Raw genomic sequence first — 18,886 nt, 5'->3', positions numbered from 1 at the left:
CATATAATGTAATTTTTCCTTGATGCATAAAGTTAAAAGATTAAAACGAATAAAACAAGTTTTAAAAAGAGACTTTAAATATTTAATGATTGAAATAAATCACAAAAATCAACTCTTGATTTTATCTATAACTTTTGTTCTATTTTCAGTTTTTTTCACCCACATGCAGGTCACAGAAACACAGCACGGCACGAACAGCCAATCACACATGGTACAGGACAGGGAGGACACGCCCCCTCTCCACAGCAGCAGGGATGATTATGCATGATGTCAGTAGTTACTATGATGTCATCACATTGCATCTCACACTGTAGAACAGGATGCATCATAACAGAAGAAATAAATGAAATATAAAAACTAAAGCAACAAATATAAAGAATATGAAGAATAAAATATAAACAAAATAAAATGTAAAAACAAAAAAACAAAAATATTAAAAACTGAAAATGTATTTTTAAAAGCTCTGATAAATTGAAAATGATGACATTTGATGTCCAAGCAGCAAAGTGATACATAAATCCAGGTCAACTTTTGTTTCATCACGAACACAGACGGTCGGCGTCCTGAGGGGGGCGCTGTGCCAAGGGTTCATTTTCTGAGGAACGTCTGTTAAACCTGCTGCTGTCAATAAAGTTTCTGCGTGTCACCATCAGCTGGTTCATAAAACACCATTGGATGCCACGCTGACTCATTAACATCAAACAGGAAAACAAGAAAGAAGTTTCGGTTCTCTGACGAGTCACTTCCTGTCAGGCGCACTCTTCCTCCTCCTTAGTCGGACCACTCCTGGTCCTCAGGCTCAGACTCCTCCTCTGATTCGCTGTATTCAACAGCAATACGTCGTGACAAGATGGTGGCAACGTCGTTTCCTGTCGGCTCTCGTTTCTTGGCCTCTTCCTGCTCGCGCTGCTCCTGAACCTTCCTCAGCTGGATCCCTGCAGACACAAGACACTGCATCAACACGCAGGACCACAGCAATCCACACCAGATCATACACACATCTGTCGGACCACACCCACCAGGTCACCCTGGCCACACCCGCCCACACCAGACGAGCGTCACCCAGTGACCACCTCTATAATCTGTGAACTGTCTGCGTCCTGACTGACCTCTGCGGATAGCGGCGAGGAGGTCACTGCGGGCGTCATTCATTGGCACGTTCAGTCCAGCGGCTGGCTTCCTGCCATCTGCCGCCGGGGGCACCGGGGGTGCAGCAGCAGAGGAGGGAGCTTGGCCGCTAGGACGGGAGGGGGAGGGGATGTAGTTAGCTGGGGGTGGTGGTGGAGGGGAGGGGCTATAGGGGTGGGGCTGGGCAGCAGTGCCACCTGTGGAGAGAAAAGAGCAGGAACTCCTGATTTCACGTGGACACGCAAAAGCGCCATCAGAAACCAAAAAATAGCCGGGTGCTTGTTACCTTGGTTACCAGGCACAGCTGCAGGGTGGAATGGTGTTGCCATAGCAGCAGTGTGGATGGAGCTGTTTGGAAACACCACCTGTCCTGCTGATGGCATGAGAGGTGGAGGCGGTGGAGGGGCCGGAGGGATTTGATGATCACTGAGGAGGGATGGAGGTCAAAGGTCAAACATGTATATGTGCATAATGATAGTGATTATAATTTGAACGTATGTGTGTGTGTACTTGGCTTCCTTTGCCATGTTGGAACGTGCTCCGTTCTGATTGGCTGGGCCAGTGAGCGGCTGTGGGCGATGGTGATGCTGATGCGGCTGGTTGCGGCCCAGAGAGTGCTGCCGAGCGGTTGCCGCGGATACTGCGGAGGTGGGTCTGAGGGCACGGTCCAATGACTGAGTTTGCCCAGACCCACTGGTCACCATGTCAGCATGATCTTTTCTATCACGCCCATCGTGGTGAGGACTGGCCGGGAAGGAGAGGTCATCTGACATCCCTGACCTTTGGGGGAGGAGTTAAAGTTCTGATGTCAGCTTATTGGACTGGGAAGTAGGTGTGAACATGCAGGTGTTTACCTGTCGGGTGACACTGAGCCGTCAGATGTATGGTGAGGTGATGGCGTGACTCGAGCATCTGGGCGGAGCTCCTTGTCATAAGCCATCAGGTTCCACTCCTGCCGCCTGTTTCGCGCTTTCCGGACCTTCCCAAGAGAAACAGTAATGACAAGTAATGAGATTTAATGAAAGTTCACAAACTTATCAAAACACGCGACTTAACAAGTTTTAACCAAACACAAATGACTTCACCTTCTTCACCTCCCGCCCTGAGGACTCCTCCACATGTCTCTGCTCCTAGAAATAAATGACCTGTTAAAGCAGCACCTTATCTTCACATGGATGGATACATGGATGGATGGATGATCATGGTTGGATGCATGGATGATGGATGGATGATCGTGGTTGGATGCGTGGATAGATGGATGATCGTGGTTGGATGCGTGGATAGATGGATGATCGTGGTTGGATGCGTGGATAGATGGATGATCATGGTTGGATGCATGGATGATGGATGGATGATCATGGTTGGATGGATGGATGATCATGGTTGGATGCATGGATGATGGATGGATGATCATGGTTGGATATGGATGGATGATCATGGTTGGATGCATGGATGATGGATGGATGATCATGGTTGGATGCATGGATGCGTGGATGATCATGGTTGGATGCATGGAGAGATGGATGGATGATCATGGTTGGATGCATGGATGCGTGGATGAATATGGTTGGATGCATGGATGGATGGATGATCGTGGTTGGATGCGTGGATAGATGGATGATTGTGGTTGGATGCATGGATAGATGGTTGGATGATCGTGGTTGGATGCGTGGATAGATGGATGGATGATCGTGGTTGGATGCGTGGATAGATGGATGGATGATCGTGGTTGGATGCGTGGATAGATGGATGGATGATCGTGGTTGGATGCGTGGATAGATGGATGATTGTGGTTGGATGCGTGGATAGATGGATGGATGATCGTGGTTGGATGCGTGGATAGATGGATGGATGATCGTGGTTGGATGCATGGATAGATGGATGGATGATCGTGGTTGGATGCGTGGATAGATGGATGATTGTGGTTGGATGCGTGGATAGATGGATGGATGATCGTGGTTGGATGCGTGGATAGATGGATGGATGATCGTGGTTGGATGCGTGGATAGATGGATGGACGATCGTGGTTGGATGCGTGGATAGATGGATGATTGTGGTTGGATGCGTGGATAGATGGATGGATGATCGTGGTTGGATGCGTGGATAGATGGATGGATGATCGTGGTTGGATGCGTGGATAGATGGATGGATGATCGTGGTTGGATGCGTGGATAGATGGATGATTGTGGTTGGATGCGTGGATAGATGGATGATTGTGGTTGGATGCGTGGATAGATGGATGGATGATCGTGGTTGGATGCGTGGATAGATGGATGGATGATCGTGGTTGGATGCGTGGATAGATGGATGGACGATCGTGGTTGGATGCGTGGATAGATGGATGATTGTGGTTGGATGCGTGGATAGATGGATGGATGATCGTGGTTGGATGCGTGGATAGATGGATGGATGATCGTGGTTGGATGCGTGGATAGATGGATGGATGATCGTGGTTGGATGCGTGGATAGATGGATGATCGTGGTTGGATGCGTGGATAGATGGATGGATGATCATGGTTGGATGCATAGATAGATGGATGGATGATTGTGGTTGGATGCGTGGATAGATGGATGGATGATTGTGGTTGGATGCATGGATAGATGGATGGATGGATGATCGTGGTTGGATGCGTGGATAGATGGATGATCATGGTTGGATGCGTGGATAGATGGATGGATGATCGTGGTTGGATGCGTGGATAGATGGATGGATGATCGTGGTTGGATGCGTGGATAGATGGATGGATGATCGTGGTTGGATGCGTGGATAGATGGATGGATGATTGTGGTTGGATGCGTGGATAGATGGATGATCGTGGTTGGATGCGTGGATAGATGGATGGATGATCGTGGTTGGATGCGTGGATAGATGGATGGATGATCGTGGTTGGATGCGTGGATAGATGGATGGATGATCGTGGTTGGATGCGTGGATAGATGGATGGATGATCGTGGTTGGATGCGTGGATAGATGGATGGATGATCGTGGTTGGATGCGTGGATAGATGGATGGATGATTGTGGTTGGATGCGTGGATAGATGGATGATCGTGGTTGGATGCGTGGATAGATGGATGGATGATTGTGGTTGGATGCATGGATAGATGGATGGATGGATGATCGTGGTTGGATGCGTGGATAGATGGATGATCATGGTTGGATGCGTGGAAAGATGGATGGATGATCGTGGTTGGATGCGTGGATAGATGGATGGATGATCGTGGTTGGATGCGTGGATAGATGGATGATCGTGGTTGGATGCGTGGATAGATGGATGGATGATCGTGGTTGGATGAGTGGATAGATGGATGATCGTGGTTGGATGCGTGGATAGATGGATGGATGAACCTTCTGCCGTCTCTTCTCCTTGCGTTTGTTCTCGGTGGCCTGCAGCATCTTTTCCTTCCACAGGTTGAAGAAGTACGATGGGTCAGTGTAGAACTTCAGACCAGCCTTCTTGTCATCCCTGCAGACACAACAACAAAAACTCTGAGTTTAAATTACCTGCAAGTAATTTAAACTCTTCCGCCTACAACCTGCAGGACATTGTGGGCAGAGTTTAAACTAACCTGTAGGCTGTCAGGATGTTGAGGGGTGGTGGCTTGTCACAGCGTTGGTACATCTCCAGCGTTGGATTAGGGATGGAGCTCCGTGACACCACCTGCTGGTCCTGAATGGTACTGCTTCTAAAAGCTTTCCGCATATTGATGTCCTGCAGCGAGACTGGAAGCACACGGAAGAGATACAGAATCTATAAACAGGTGGAGGCGCTGGATGGTCACATGATCTGAGGGCAGTGATTCTCACCAACCTTCCTCCACGGTGGAATCCAGCTGAGTGACCTTCACAGCCAACAGGTCCACTCTCTCCTGCAGGCTGTTCATTCTCAGGTAGAAGCTGTTAGCCTCCGTGAACAGCTCGCCAAAAATGTCCTCCGCATGGCGACCTGCATGCCATCATCAGGAAGTAAGACATGTTATTACTACGCCGTGGACCGAGTGAGCTCACACAGACTTACTGAGCTTCAGTGTGGATGAGATTAAATGCTTCCATCCACAGAAAACGACCCTAAAGGTCAACTCTAACGAGCGACCAGGAGCTGTTCCTGCACCCATGCTCCCGTTAAGCAGAGCCACTCATAACGATTACGGCTTTGATTTTAATCTGATTTTATGAAGTTGAGCTCAGTTTGCTGGGAACACAAACATTCACCACGAGCTTCTGTCAGTGACAGGATGAATGTGTACACCTGCACACAGGTAACGCTCACACACAACTGACAGTCAAGCTTTTGAGAGGAGGTGTTTGTGTGTGTTTGGACTCCCACACCTGGGCTGTAGGCGGAGCTTCACTCCACGTGTTTTTAGCATGTGATGAGAGCGATTCCTGCTTCAGTATGACCACAAAAATAAACTTCCTGTTTTATTCAGTCAGACTGAGACCAGAGGAGTCCTCTGCTACTGGGTCTCAGAGATCTACTTCCATCTTTATTTACAGTCTGTGATACTGGGTTCTCTGTTTTTACCTGGCTGCACTAAGCTGATTGGTTAGCTGTGGCTTAGGCTACTAACAGAAGCAAAATGAACAGAAAAGGTTTGAGCATCGAGGGTGTCTCACTGCAGGAATGATCTCATCACATGATTTGCATTGAATAAACTTTATTAAACTGTAAATGCAGAGTGCATGGAGGTTAGCTGAAGCATCGGAAACCTTCAGCTCGTCCCCTCATCAAGAACCAGAGTTACAACGATAACCGAAACTTACTGAGTCCTCCCAGCTGTTTGATGACCGCAGCCAGCGTGCTGTTGGTGACGCACTCCAGCTCACTGGCGACCCCATCAGGCAGAGAGCCGCGGCACAGATACCGAGGCTCGATGATTCGCTTCACCAGCGGCATGGCTCACCTGGAGACAGAGAGACGGATCACTTCCTGTTTCTCTCTCATTTAAACGCTGACGCTCCTTTGAAAAACTAGTTCATGCATTTATTACTTCCAGGCTGGACGACTGTAATTCATTATTATCAGGAAGTCCTAAAAACTCCCTGAAAAGCCTTCAGTTAATCCAAAATGCTGCAGCAAGAGTCCTGACAGGGACTAGAAAGAGAGAGCAGATTTCTCCTGTATTGGCTTCCTGTTAAATCCAGAATTCAAAATCCTGCTCCTCACATACAAGGTCTTAAATAATCAGGCCCCATCTTATCTTAATGACCTTGTAGTACCATATCACCCTATTAGAGCACTTCGCTCTCGCTCTGCAGGCCTACTTGTTGTTCCTAGAGTATTTAAAAGTAGAATGGGAGGCAGAGCCTTCAGTTTTCAGGCCCCTCTTCTGTGGAACCAGCTTCCAGTTTGGATTCAGGAGACAGACACTATCTCTACTTTCAAGATTAGGCTTCAAACTTTCCTTTTTGCTCAAGCATATAGTTAGGGCTGGACCAGGTGACCCTGAATCCTCCCTTAGTTATGCTGCAATAGACGTAGGCTGCCGGGGGATTCCCATGATGCACTGGGTGTTTCTTCTTCACTCACTATGTGTTCACAGACCTCTCTGCACTGAATCATACTTGTTATTAACCTCTGTCTCTCCTCCACAGCATGTCTTTATCCTGTCTTCCTTCTCTCACCCCAACTGGTCGCATGTTTACATGTTGACACAGTTTCTTCCCCCAGGTCGTCAGACTCCTGAACACTCAGTGACTGGAATGACACACACACACACCTTCGCACACGTTACTACCAAGCACTTATCTGCAGTATCTCACACACACATCTATAGACACCAAGTTACTTTTTGCACAATGATCAGTATTTTGCACATTTCTTGTCTTGTATCTGTCTCGTCCTGTTCTGTCTCGTCTCGTTTTGTTGCACTTTAAGTCCTGTGTTCATCAGTTATATGTCATATGTAACACCAGGGTGTCGGAGGAACACTGTTTCACTCTGTACTGTACCACTGCACATGATTGGAATGACAATAAAAGCCACTTGACTTGACTTTAACAGTTCCTCTTAGGATCCAACATCATTTAAGATAAATCACATAAGGTAACAAACACAGGGCGCCGTACGATTGTGGGGTTTTACTATGAGTCTTTACAGTATGAAGCAGCTTGAGGTGACTATTGTTAGGATGTAATGCTCTATAAATAAAATGAATTCAATCAACTTCAGACTCTGCTGATAAATACTGATCAAAACTATGAGATCAGATCAAATCAGTGAGTTCCTACTAAAGCTGGGCAAACACTGCGATTTTTTCAGTCGCGTTATTCAGCTTCTGCTCAAACTGTACGATTGACTCGCAGGGTTAGAAGTTGGTAGGTCACGATGCAGATCTCACACTATACGGCCCGATGCTCTGATGCGACCTGAGTGCTCACACTGTGCGTCCATAACATGAAGGTAATCTGTCGCTCGCTCCCCCTCTCTGTCTCTCACTCACACAGACACACACACCATCAACTTTGCTAAATTGCTAATGAAAAACATTGATCAGGCAGCTGTGATTGAGCAGCAACGTAAATCCAACTATTTTTACGGTTGTTGTGGTCGTGATGATTTTGTGAGGCCACATGGAAAAGGCTCGGATGAGCTTTCCAAAGTTCTACAAGTGCCTCCATTGCTTGTGTCCAGATCACACGCTGCACTGCCGTGCTTCTCCGTCTTTTTCACCGACGTTTATGTGTTTGCGCGTGCGCAGTGTGAGAAGCTGCGGTGACACCCTCACGACGGTCGTGAGGTGATGATTGGGAGCTGGTCGTGAGGTGTTAATAGCTTCTCGTTACCCCACATAAACTACACGACGCACGATGAAGGCCAAAATCAGGCCGATCACCAAAAAATCGGCTCAAAATGGGCCAAAAATCGCAGAGTGTAAGCCCAGCTTAATACAGCAGCTCCTCTCATGTACAACAACAGGTGATTTCAGTCATGCACCATGACATCACTGCCTGACCTCTGACCCCCAGCTGTGCTGAGTTCTCACCGGGAAACTGCTCAGATTACACCTTCATCACCCTCATCATCATCCTCAGTAACAGACAGTGTTTGATTGGCTGTCGGTCCTCAGTGGTGCAGAGGAATCTGTGTGTGTGTGAATGCTATCTCAGAGGCAGCGCCATGGAAACAGCACATTATGCTCTGCTGCCCACAGACAGCACCATGGTTACTGTTGCTAGGAGACAGTGGGAGGTCGTGCATCCCTTCAGACAGCCATGAATAGAATGTATTCAGATTACTGTAACTACCATCTGCTGTTTCTAAAGCTGTACAATAGATACCTGTTAATCAGTGACAGCCAATCAGAGTCCTTCCTGGATTGTCTGTTACTACAGACTGACGTCATTTAACTGCTCCAACAGCACAAACACAGTCCAGAGGTCCAGTTCAGGTGAAGCTATCTGTCAGTCAGAGAGGCCACGCCCCTAATGATGCAAACTTGAAGCTTTAATTTTAACAGTTGAGTTATAAAAACATCCTCGTGTGTGTGTGTGTGTGTGTGTGTGTGTGTGTGTGTGTGTGTGTGTGTGTGTGTGTGTGTGCGCGTGCGCGCGGTTCCTCCAGCCTCGAGTCTGGACTACACTTCCCAGGAGTCCACTCAGGTGAGAGTGATGTCAATTTCATCATCAGCTGATCTACTCCAGAACTCCTGGTGGAGAACCACGTGACCCACAGAACCCCCTGCTGTCTGCAGATATCTCAAGACTTATGACGTCATGTCTCACAGGTGCACTTGCAGTAACGCGCACACTTGCAGAAATGAGTGCGTGACCAAATGCAGTGTGTGTGTGTGCTGATCAATAGCCGATGACGTCAGGGTCGGATATTATCACCATCATCTTCCTCAAAAACAGACGGTGTTTGATTGGCTCCTATCGTCAGTAGCGTGGATAGTGTGTTTGTGTGTGCGTGTCAGAGAGACCCTCACCCACGCGGATCGATCATAGTAACGCTTTCAAACCGATAGGACGGATCGATCAGACTCACCGGGCTCTGGCGGTTCCACTCCGGTTCGTTCCACTGAAGCTGCCTCGTCACAGAGCAGCGCGCGGCGGACTCCTCATCCTCCTCCGACGGGGATGAAGGCTGGAGAGGCGGGGGCGGGGCTGGTCACGGAGCTGCAGCGCCGCCTGCTGACTGAGCGCTGTGACACGTTTACCACAAATCCGCGTGAACGTGCACACCTGCGCACGGAGGTAACGAGCTTGTGTGTGTGTGTGTGTGTGTGTGTTTGATTTTTGCTGCAGACTCACACTGAAGCGCTGGACTGTGATTAGCGGTCAGACTGAGGCTGATCATGTGACAGCCTCATCTCGGCCCCTCCCACACAGCCTTAATTGGTCAATTCATTCTGACCAGCAGTCGGTTTAGGGAGACGTGTGTCCAAACTCTGAGTGCTCTTTGACTCCACAGGAAGCATACCCATCCACACCCACCCACACCCGCCTACCATCATCCAGCAGGTATGCAGCTGCTCTGTGTGAGCTCATGCTCCTGTGAGTCTTCATCAGAGGAGCCATAGATGATCGCATCACTGATTCTCATCGCTTTGTCCTCCACCTGTGGAGCCTCTGTGAGAGCAGCTTTCTGCTCCCGTCATCACACTACTCCACCCCATTGAGTGTTTTTAGCGTTAGACGACTCCAGCTGGAGACCCACGCTCCACAGGATTCAAGGCTCAAATCATTTCCTGCGTGTCCTCTACGACTTCCTGTCCAGGGCCTGGACAGAGAACGGCCAACATTCAAAAAACGACACTTTTGTTTGCTCCTAAAAAAACTTTATTGAAACATGTGACTCAATCAAATTCACACTGAGTGGTTATCAAAACTGAGACTTTATATAAAACATCATCAGGGTTTTATGGGCTCTTCCTCTCCTCGTGGTCACACACAGGTGTCTAACACTAACCTCCACTCCTCGCTCACCAAACAGAACAGTGTGAGCACTCGATGGGGCGGAGTCTCTATAGACCAGACTTAACGAGGATCGATTGACCATTTCAGTCGTCCATCAGAGTCTCTCGCATTCAAAGCCAGAACTGGTCTCAGAGGGGCGGGGCATGTCGATGTAGAACACCTCCTTGTTGACGGGTGGCGGCGTGGATGGCGGACTCACTGCCCCCGAGTCCTGAGTCAGGGCCTCGTGGGGATGGTTCACTAACGAGTACTTCTTTTCAGGCCGGCTCAGATGAACTTTGAATCTGGCTCCGCCTCCTGTGGCAAGACGACCGTCAACCTTGGGTTTGAAACGCTTCAGCTTGATGGTGTCTTTGGCGTCACGCGTGCACGGCAGCAGGACCGCCACGTCTTTGCGGAATTTGGAGCTGAGACCAAAGTAGATGAGCGGGTTGTAGAAACTGGCAGATTTGGCAAAGAGGCGGGTGAAGATGCTGGTGAGGTTGGGCACGTGGAAACCCCAGGCGGACCACATGGACACCACGGCGTACGGTGACCAGGCCAGGATAAAGGCTGTGCAGATCACTATGGAAACCTGCAGAGACAGAGAAAGTGATTGAACTTCCTGAACGGCACTCTGGTGGTCAGGAGATGACAGCGACAAACACTCACGACGGTCACGTCTCTCTCGATCTTCCGCTGGCGGTCGGTCAGGTCTCCCTCGGCCGACAGCGCGTTGCCTCGCTTCACCGTGTTGATGATGGACACGTAGCAGAACAGCATGACGAGCACGGGGATGAAGAAGCAGCACACAAAGATGGAGACGATGTAGGACTTGTAGACGCTCGAGTAGTTTGCCTTGGCCCAGTCAATCTCACAGGTCCCATAGCCGCGATCTGCACAGACGACAGACACTGTCACTACAGGAAGGCCTTCCACTGCTCACTTCCTGTTCTATAAGGGCGCAGCGGACCCCTGACAGACCAATCAGCACGCGGCAGCAGGACACTGGTGTTTTATGGTCCCTGCTTTATCTGAGCCTCATTCACTCGAACGCACCGCCCTGGAGAGACCTGCAGCCACTTCCTGTACTGTGAGGGGGTCAGGGGTCAGAGGTCAGGGTATTCTTGCCTGTGTAGCTGCCCCAGCCGAGCAGCGGCGCCCCGGACCAGAATCCAGCTGCGATCCAGATGAGCAACAGACACACGAACACACTGGTCCTGGTGATGTAATGCGCTGAAACACACACACTCACTCAGGTAACATGGTAATAACATGTTAACACTATGATGGTGAACACCTGATTGGCGGACCTCTGACCTCGGCTTGGGTGGCATCCTTTGATGTAGCGTGTGATGCTGATCACGGTCAGCGTGTAGATGCTGCTCAGACCGAACACCAGCGTGAAGAAGCCGTCCACCTGCGTGAGAACACGTCACAGGTGAGCCCGTCACGTCCCACCACAGGCTGAGCCTGAGCTGGGACGTCAGTACCTGGCAGGTCCAGATGGAGGAGATGAGGTAGCCGCTGTCCTGGAAGACGTTGAAGATCTCGATGATTCCTCTGGAGTATCCGAACACAGAGATGCTGGCGTCTGAGACGGCGAGGTTATAGGTCAGGTAGTCGGTGGGCAGCAGTGAGGCTCTCTGCCTGTAGAGGACGAAGAGGACGATGCTGTTCCCGAACCAGGACATCCATCCTGGAAACACACAGGTGCATACGGGTACTTCAGTATGTACAGTAAGTACACAGTGTACACACAGTACTACACAGGAGCAGCTGAGGGTAATCCAGCAGGTCACTACTAAGAACACTTAAAGTGCAGCTGATGTCCAGCAGACAGGTGAGAGTGACACCTGCTCTGTTACCCACAGTCAGAGAAGCTCATCAAAGCTGCTGCAGCTGAGAGCGCCTGCTGTGCCCACAGCACGATCAGAGTATTGATCGCTGATCACTGACAGACTGAAGCCAAATAACATCACACAGATTCAGGACACAACGATGACACAGCACATGTGTCTGTGTGTGTGTATCTGTGTGTGTGTCTGTGTGTATCTGTGTGTGTGTGTCTGTTTGTTTTTGTCTGTGTCTGTGTGTCTGATTGTGTGTGTGTGTGTGCGCGCGCTCACCCAGCAGCAGTAGGTAGACTCCTATGATGGTCTCCCCCTGGTCGGTCAGGGGGGGATCTCGCCCCCCTCCCAGGATGAAGCTGTGGTTCCTCCAGGGGGGGCCACTGGCTGCAGCGCCGCTGAGCGACATGTTGTGTGTGGCGTGTAAATGGCGTGTGTTCTGCAAGTACCGCCGGACTCTGCAGCTAATCTGAGGTGAGATTACAGGCTGATCCTGGTTCAGCACTAGTGACTCCAAAGCAGCACCCAGCAGGCCCCAGCTCACTGATTGGCTGAAGGAGTGATGATGTAATAAACTCATTAAAGGATTCAGACTGATCTCTGCTGATGTATTGATCTGACTTCAGTCTGGAAAGTAACTCAGTACGTTTAGTGTACTATGAAGTACTCCTTTGAGGTACTTTCACTTTAGTACTGAGAAATCTGGACGCTGCATGAAAACAGACATTTCATCACCGGTGACGGGGGCGGAGCCACGAACAGTCTGATGAAATCTGATGGTTTTTATTTCAATTTCTTTTTTCATTTTGTTCTTTTTCATCTTTTATTATTTCCCAAGTTTGTGTTTTTTCTTTATAACTTTTCATTTTACTACTCTAGAACATCATTCAGATTTCATGTTGCTGAGGTCACGGTTTGACCCCACAGTCAAAGGTCAAAGTTCAGATGGTTTAGCTCACTCATCTCTCTCATTCTCTGGGCTGGAATTTTATGTATTTGAGTCTGAATAGAGAGCACCATCATGAGGACCTGAGCGCTCTCACGGGGCGTTGCATGTTTTCGGGATGTTTGGTTTAGGTTGCTGAGCATGTTCTTTCAGTGTTTCCTGCCGTGGAGCAGGTCATTCCTCCATGTTCCTCGTGTCATATATAAAAGCAGGTGTAACGCTGCGACCTGACACTCGAATCTAATCTATGAAATCTTTTCACTTTTTTATTTGTGTTATTGATTATTGTCATATTGGCACAGCTGGGCTTCCACAGTCGTCCTCCTATCTCCACGTGCTGCAGCTGTTCAGGCTGGAGGTGTGCAGGAAGAAGGATGACCATATAAGGAGAGGCGGGGCCATAAAAGGAAACGCGTTCTTTATATGGAGAAAGGTGTCCCGGTCGTACAGCCCAGAACTGCGTATCATTGCGCACAAGTTTCGGTAAGTTCGCACCTGTCCGCACCAGACCATAAAGACTCCCTACCCCGACACTTCCGGTGACAGGTATGGCGATTCCGAGCCGCGGGGTGGCTGCAGTGGCTGTGAAGTGCCGGACTACCTGTCAGAGCGGACGGATATCTGCGGAAGCTGCCCGTCATTTCCTTATGTGGAGCGGAGTGATCCGTGGGGGGCCGGGCCTCGCTGCTCTGTGAAAACAACTTCACAACTTTTTCTGATTTCTGATCGATCCGGATCGATTTCCTGCGGAAAGTGTGCCCGGCGGCTTCCCCTCACGGCCCGCGGGCTCCCGGAGCTTCCTAACGGACTCGCCGGGCGACCTGTCGCTGAAGAGCCGCTGAGCGCTTAGCCTAGCCCCGTTAGCCACGCAGCTAGCGGTGCGGCTAGTCGACCCCGACCCGGCGCGGAGCTCCGAGCCCCGCCGAGGGTCTCTCCGGCGCACCCGGAGGATCCATCTTCCGGGCCCTGTGGGAGGGACGCTGATAAGGATGCTGGCGGGCAGCGGGGCCGAGATGGGCTCCAGAACCTTACCTGGACGCGTGAGCAGCACAGACACAGCCGGACCGGAACCGGACACGGCCCGTGAGACTGGCGAGGGGGCGCCGGAGGACCGGGACTACAGCGCCGAGGGGGCGTTCAGCGGCTCCGACCAGGACTCGGACTCCGCGGAGGACGATGACACGGGGGGCCCGGGTGGGGACCGGAGGGGCGTGAAGCGGGAGAGGAGCGAGCGGGAGGTCGGGCATCAGGCGGCGCAGAGCTCCGGAGGCCTCAGCGGGGCGTACAGTGGTCTGAGGCCCGGGGCGGCGGGGGTGAAGCCCGGCAAGAAGACCCGAGGCAGGGTGAAGATCAAGATGGAGTTCATAGACAACAAGCTGCGGAGGTACACCACCTTCAGCAAGAGGAAGACCGGCATCATGAAGAAGGTGAGAGGCAGCAGGGGTCAGAGGTCAGCTGTGGGTTTACTCTGACATTGAAATTTTCACGTTTTGTCTCAATCTAAGCTTCTAAAATCCAAAAGTATATGAAAGCTTCACCTGCCACAGAGCACAGGTGTATCATCACCCTGTTCTCACCTGCAGAGCTTCACCTGGAGGCTCGGGAGCAGGTGGAGGCTAAAAAGGGTGACGTTGTACCAGCTCAGGTCTGCAGGTGTGTCTGGGCGTTCAGTAAGGTTCTTTAGGAGCGTCTCACCTGTAGACAGATGAAGTTTGGCTGGAGCCAGCAGGGTGCAGCAGGTAGAAACTCTCCATCAGTGATGATTTTGGTCTCACAAACAGAACTCAGAAAGTAGAATCAGTCAATAAAAATCAAAGTAGAATACAGTAGAGCTCAGTGAGTAAAACTCAATAAATACAGATGAGCCACTGTCTCTGCTTTCAGCTCAGTTTACCTGACAGGTGAGGTTAGTGGTACAGCATCAGTCAGCTGTTCACTCCAGGAACTGCACCATGTCTGCAGGTGTGTTTAGACTGATAGCGTGTTCACCTGTTGTACCTGCTCCCCCACCCAGGCGTACGAGCTGTCCACGCTCACAGGTACGCAGGTGTTGCTGCTTGTTGCCAGCGAGACGGGCCACGTGTACACCTTCGCCACGAGGAAGCTGCAGCCGATGATCACGTCAGAGACGGGGAAAGCTCTGATCCAGACCTGCCTGAACTCGCCAGACTCGCCGCCGCGCTCCGACCCCTCCTCCGACCAGAGGATGAGCGCCACGGGCTTCGAGGAGACCGACCTCAGCTATCAGGTGTCAGAAGCTGACGGCTGCTCCGAGGCTGCCAAGGTAGCGTCCAGGTGCTGTTACTTAAAAGTCGGGATCAGCGCTTTTAGCCCCGCTCCTTAAATACAGATGTCGTGTCTCTGCAGGATCTGATCAAACCGGCCTTCAGCCTGGCCAGCTCCTCCTCCTCCTCCACATCCTGCTCCTCTTCATCCTCAGCGTCCCTGCAGGTGCAGACCAGCGCCCCCTCCTGGCAGCCGCCGTCCTCGACCGCCAATGGGACGCTGCTGAAGACATCAGCCGGGGTGGTGCTTCCTGGAGGCTTTACCTTGATGTCAGGTAGGTGGGCGGAGTCAACTGCTGACACAAGGCTCGTGTTTGTGTTGTTTCTTAGCTGACAGGTAAAAGTAAACATTTCAATGGCCACCTTAGCACCTGCTGGTCTTTCACCTGTCCACACACTTTTGGCTTTCCTGCTGCTTTTATTCAGCTAATCTGTCTCTGGACCCACCCCTTCACCTGTCTGCAGGTGGCTCGCTGCCTCCGGGCACACACACCATCCCCCTCAGCCAGCTGCAGGGCCAGTCTTTGGCCATCCAGGGCCCTGTGGCCCCAGGCCCCACCCCCACGCTGCATGCTCCACCCACACAGCCAGCTACGTTGCTGCGGCTTCCTGCCACCGTGTCGCTGTCAGGTCAGCACACTGCTACGCCCCGTCCTCCTGTCAATCGGTGCGTTTTCCTTAGCTTGCCTGCCAACAGGTGAATGTTAGCTCCGCCCTCTTTGTGTCATCAGGACCTGGAGTCTCTCAGCAGCTGCAGACAATCCAAGTACAGACCAGCAGCCAGCAGGCAACCGCCAATCACAGCAGCTCTGACATGCAGAGCCCCGCCTCCTCCACAGGTATGAACACAAAGACACGTTCCATAACGGGTTAACATAGCACCGCCAACCTGACCATCTTCCTCTCTCTGCAGCAAGTCTTCCCGTCTCCATCGTCTCCTCCCCTTCCTCCTCCTCTTCCTCGGTAGCAGGTCACATGATGTACCCAGGCAGTCACACGGTGATGTATGCCGCACCAACGCCCTCGCTGGGCGACGGCAGCCTCACAGTCCTCAACACCTTCTCTCCAGCAGGCCACACCCAGTCACATGACCCAGGTGACCGACTGTTAATATTTGCTGAAATGAAAACGTTTTCAGAAAAACCACAAACTCTTTTCTTCTTTCAGCCGCCGTGCCGCAGGTCTTCCTCACCTCTCTTCCTCCAGGCGCCACTCAGATCCCAGTTTCTGCAGTCCAGCTGCACCCGGTACCACAACACGCTAACTGCACGCCAACTGCACATGACACATTAATGACACGTTCACGCACATCCCTGCAGGCGGCCGTTAACATCGAGTCAAGTCAGTTTTACTTGTAAAGCACGTTTAAAAGACATCGAGTGTCGGCAGCGTGCTGAACAGGGAGACAATGTAGCCAAACGCGAGATAAACGAGGTCAAAAGATTACAAAACATTTATGTACACACAAGTATGTGAATGTGTTTGTAAACATGGCTGCGCTCACTGCAGTGACACTTTGTTTGTTTGTTTGTTTAGATGGTCATCAGTCAACAGAGCAGCAACAACCTGACCGAGCTGCAGGTCGTCAGTCTGGACGTCCACCAATCAAAAGACGACTGAGATGAACGCAGATGATTCGTTTCCTTCTTTGTTGCGGCGGTTTGATGGACTTCCTGTTTACGTTTGTGTTGATCATGTAAACAAAAACATGTCGTCATCAGTTGGTACTTCCTGGAACGCCGATCCGTTGCCGATGTCCAGGTCAATGTAGTGATGATGTCACTCTGCCAGGCGTCTTTCATTTGAGATGAAGAAAGTGCCAAAAGTGTGTGGACGCTCGTTTGTGTGGCGGTGTCGCGCGCGGTGACACACGGACAGCAGGAACACCAGGAGCATCACTTCCTGTATGGACCTTTCAAAGTAAAACCTGGATGTGTATTCTCTGAACGTTCATCTTTGATTTGCAGAAATGTGAAAATGATTTCAGTTGTTATTAAAATGTTTCATGTGAACGCCTGAGGATTAATAATCATTTAGTTCTATGGTGAGCTGACCCTCCAACAGACAGACACGACCAATACGACACACGAAGAAGAAGCAATGACGGGCGGGTAAGAGTGAGAGCAGTTAAGAAAGTGCTTCTGCTCAAATTTATAGTTTTTACACAAACAACCAATCATATTCACCCGTCAGCGGTGAAAGGATGAGGTCACATGGGGGCGGGGTGGACCTTGAAGTTTGTGAAAGAAGCGATGTGGGAGTTCTTACCACAGGTGCATCCAGGATGCCGCCAGTATTTGTAAGCTAGTTTGCATTTAGCAGTGATTGGTGGACGACTGTCAGCTGACCTGGAACCTGCACAATGACACGAGTTCAGCAAAGCCAGGATTGTCTTATCCTGACATCATCATCAGGAGCAGCGGCCTGCACTACCATGGCTGTATCCCAATTCAGGGTCTGCAGCCTTAAAGGCCGCATTTTAAGGCCGATTACGTCACAGCGACGCGACGAAGGCTGTCCCAATTCGAAGGCTGCTCGAAATGCGGCCCTCAAATGCGTCCTTCATTTCCCTGAATTTTAAGGACGTGGCGGTGTAGACTTCGTGGCCCAACATATCCCAGAATGCATAGCGCGGCGGTGGGTGTGGATAATTTTGCCGAAAAAAAACTGCGGATGAGGGGCAGCCGAAGAGTGAACTTTAAGTAAGTGCTGAATATTATGTCACTTATTTATGTGCAAATGTTTAATAACTAAGAACATTAAAACATTCCTGTTGGCCACATGTCGGCAAAGTTATGTGACATTAGTGACGTTTGTACTAACTTGGTTTTAAAGCCTTTACTTTAAAACATACACCGTTCAATAGCTGAGCTTAATCTTACCGAGAATGATCAAAGCTCATGTAGAAATAAACAAACAAATGAACAAAAGATTTTCTCCTTCATTTCTGTCAAACAAAGCTGTATGAAACGTTTCCAGCTGTTAGTATCATGGTTGCTAGGCAACCTGGGCAGCGTGACGGAGGCTAGACCGCCCATTTCACAAGCCTCGCACTTCCGGCCTTAGCGGTCTTTGAGTGCGCGGCCCTTGAGGATCGTTGAGGCTGCGTACTCTAAGGCTGCAGACCCTGAATTGGGATACAGCCCATGTATCCAGCTACCCTCCACTCTGTACCACAAAGGTGCTTCCCTTCTCACCGGGGTAAGTCGCCATGGTAACCCATGATGTGAACAGGTTAGGTTCGAGGAAGACCTGAGGTCTGTTTCCCTGATGAGCAGCATCGATTATAACACTATTGGCAGCACACAGATTTGCAGCAGTGTTATTGTTCTATGCGCACTAACATCTGATCCTGCTGCACAGACTGAGCCCAGGTTTGACTTCAGCAGTGAGTCTGCAGCTCGAGTGTTTCCTCACACTCGTCTCCAGCAGCTCAGACTGAACCTGCACCATCGTGCTGATCTCTTTCACACTCCTGCACACACACCTGAATCCCTGTTCAGTCACTTGGAGATATGAGAGAAAGTTTTGATGCCTTCTCACTGAAGGCATCAAAACTGTGAGCACATATGGAATTATGTAGTAAACAAAGAAGTTGAAATAACTTGGGTCAGGTGGCTGTGGAGGCCTGGTGCACTCCATCACTCTCCTTGGTCAAACAGCCTTGACACAGCCTGGAGGTGAGTTTGGGCTCATTGTCCTGGTGAAAAACAAATGACGGGATGGCATGTCGCTGCAGGATGCCCCGCCCTCATCACACCTCCTCCTCCATGCTTCACA

The 18,886-nt window shown here is 50.4% G+C and overlaps 3 protein-coding genes across 7 annotated transcripts; 1 reads left to right on the top strand and 2 right to left on the bottom strand.

Annotated features, from left to right (window-relative positions):
* Window positions 1–59: 59 nt before the first annotated feature.
* Window positions 60–9,202, bottom strand: LOC146384694 (actin-binding protein WASF3-like). Its single transcript, XM_084930146.1, has 11 exons — window positions 9,115–9,202; window positions 5,892–6,031; window positions 4,939–5,073; window positions 4,697–4,850; window positions 4,476–4,593; window positions 2,214–2,258; window positions 1,983–2,107; window positions 1,639–1,908; window positions 1,415–1,554; window positions 1,110–1,325; window positions 60–935 (listed from the first exon to the last, which is right to left on the bottom strand). The coding sequence occupies exons 2-11, from the start codon at window positions 6,022–6,024 to the stop codon at window positions 772–774; spliced, it is 1,500 nt and encodes a 499-aa protein (XP_084786272.1). The 5' UTR covers window positions 6,025–6,031; window positions 9,115–9,202; the 3' UTR covers window positions 60–771.
* A 4-nt stretch (window positions 9,203–9,206) lies between these two features.
* On the top strand, window positions 9,207–17,118 carry LOC146384692 (serum response factor-like). Of its 5 annotated transcripts, XM_084930142.1 has the most exons (8): window positions 13,465–14,248; window positions 14,836–15,105; window positions 15,189–15,381; window positions 15,572–15,736; window positions 15,838–15,945; window positions 16,020–16,202; window positions 16,274–16,353; window positions 16,643–17,118. In XM_084930142.1, exons 1-8 carry the CDS (start codon window positions 13,811–13,813, stop codon window positions 16,724–16,726), a joined length of 1,521 nt encoding a protein of 506 aa, XP_084786268.1. In that variant the 5' UTR covers window positions 13,465–13,810; the 3' UTR covers window positions 16,727–17,118. The 5 variants fall into 5 exon arrangements, with proteins under 5 accessions (XP_084786271.1, XP_084786269.1, XP_084786267.1 ...); XM_084930145.1 differs by lacking the exon at window positions 13,465–14,248 and adding an exon at window positions 9,207–9,323 and having other exon boundaries at window positions 16,020–16,353; XM_084930141.1 differs by having other exon boundaries at window positions 13,461–14,248; window positions 16,020–16,353.
* LOC146384693 (opsin-5-like) lies at window positions 9,891–13,229 on the bottom strand. Its single transcript, XM_084930147.1, has 6 exons — window positions 12,155–13,229; window positions 11,519–11,724; window positions 11,346–11,445; window positions 11,157–11,261; window positions 10,698–10,921; window positions 9,891–10,620 (listed from the first exon to the last, which is right to left on the bottom strand). Exons 1-6 carry the CDS (start codon window positions 12,453–12,455, stop codon window positions 10,141–10,143), a joined length of 1,416 nt encoding a protein of 471 aa, XP_084786273.1. The 5' UTR covers window positions 12,456–13,229; the 3' UTR covers window positions 9,891–10,140.
* Window positions 17,119–18,886: the final 1,768 nt, after the last annotated feature.

This window comes from Perissodus microlepis, chromosome 6 (assembly GCF_051167445.1).
Source record: "Perissodus microlepis isolate ML-2025 ecotype Zambia chromosome 6, ASM5116744v1, whole genome shotgun sequence".
NCBI classification, from domain to species: Eukaryota; Metazoa; Chordata; class Actinopteri; order Cichliformes; family Cichlidae; genus Perissodus; species Perissodus microlepis.
This window is presented reverse-complemented; position numbering and strand designations above follow the sequence as displayed.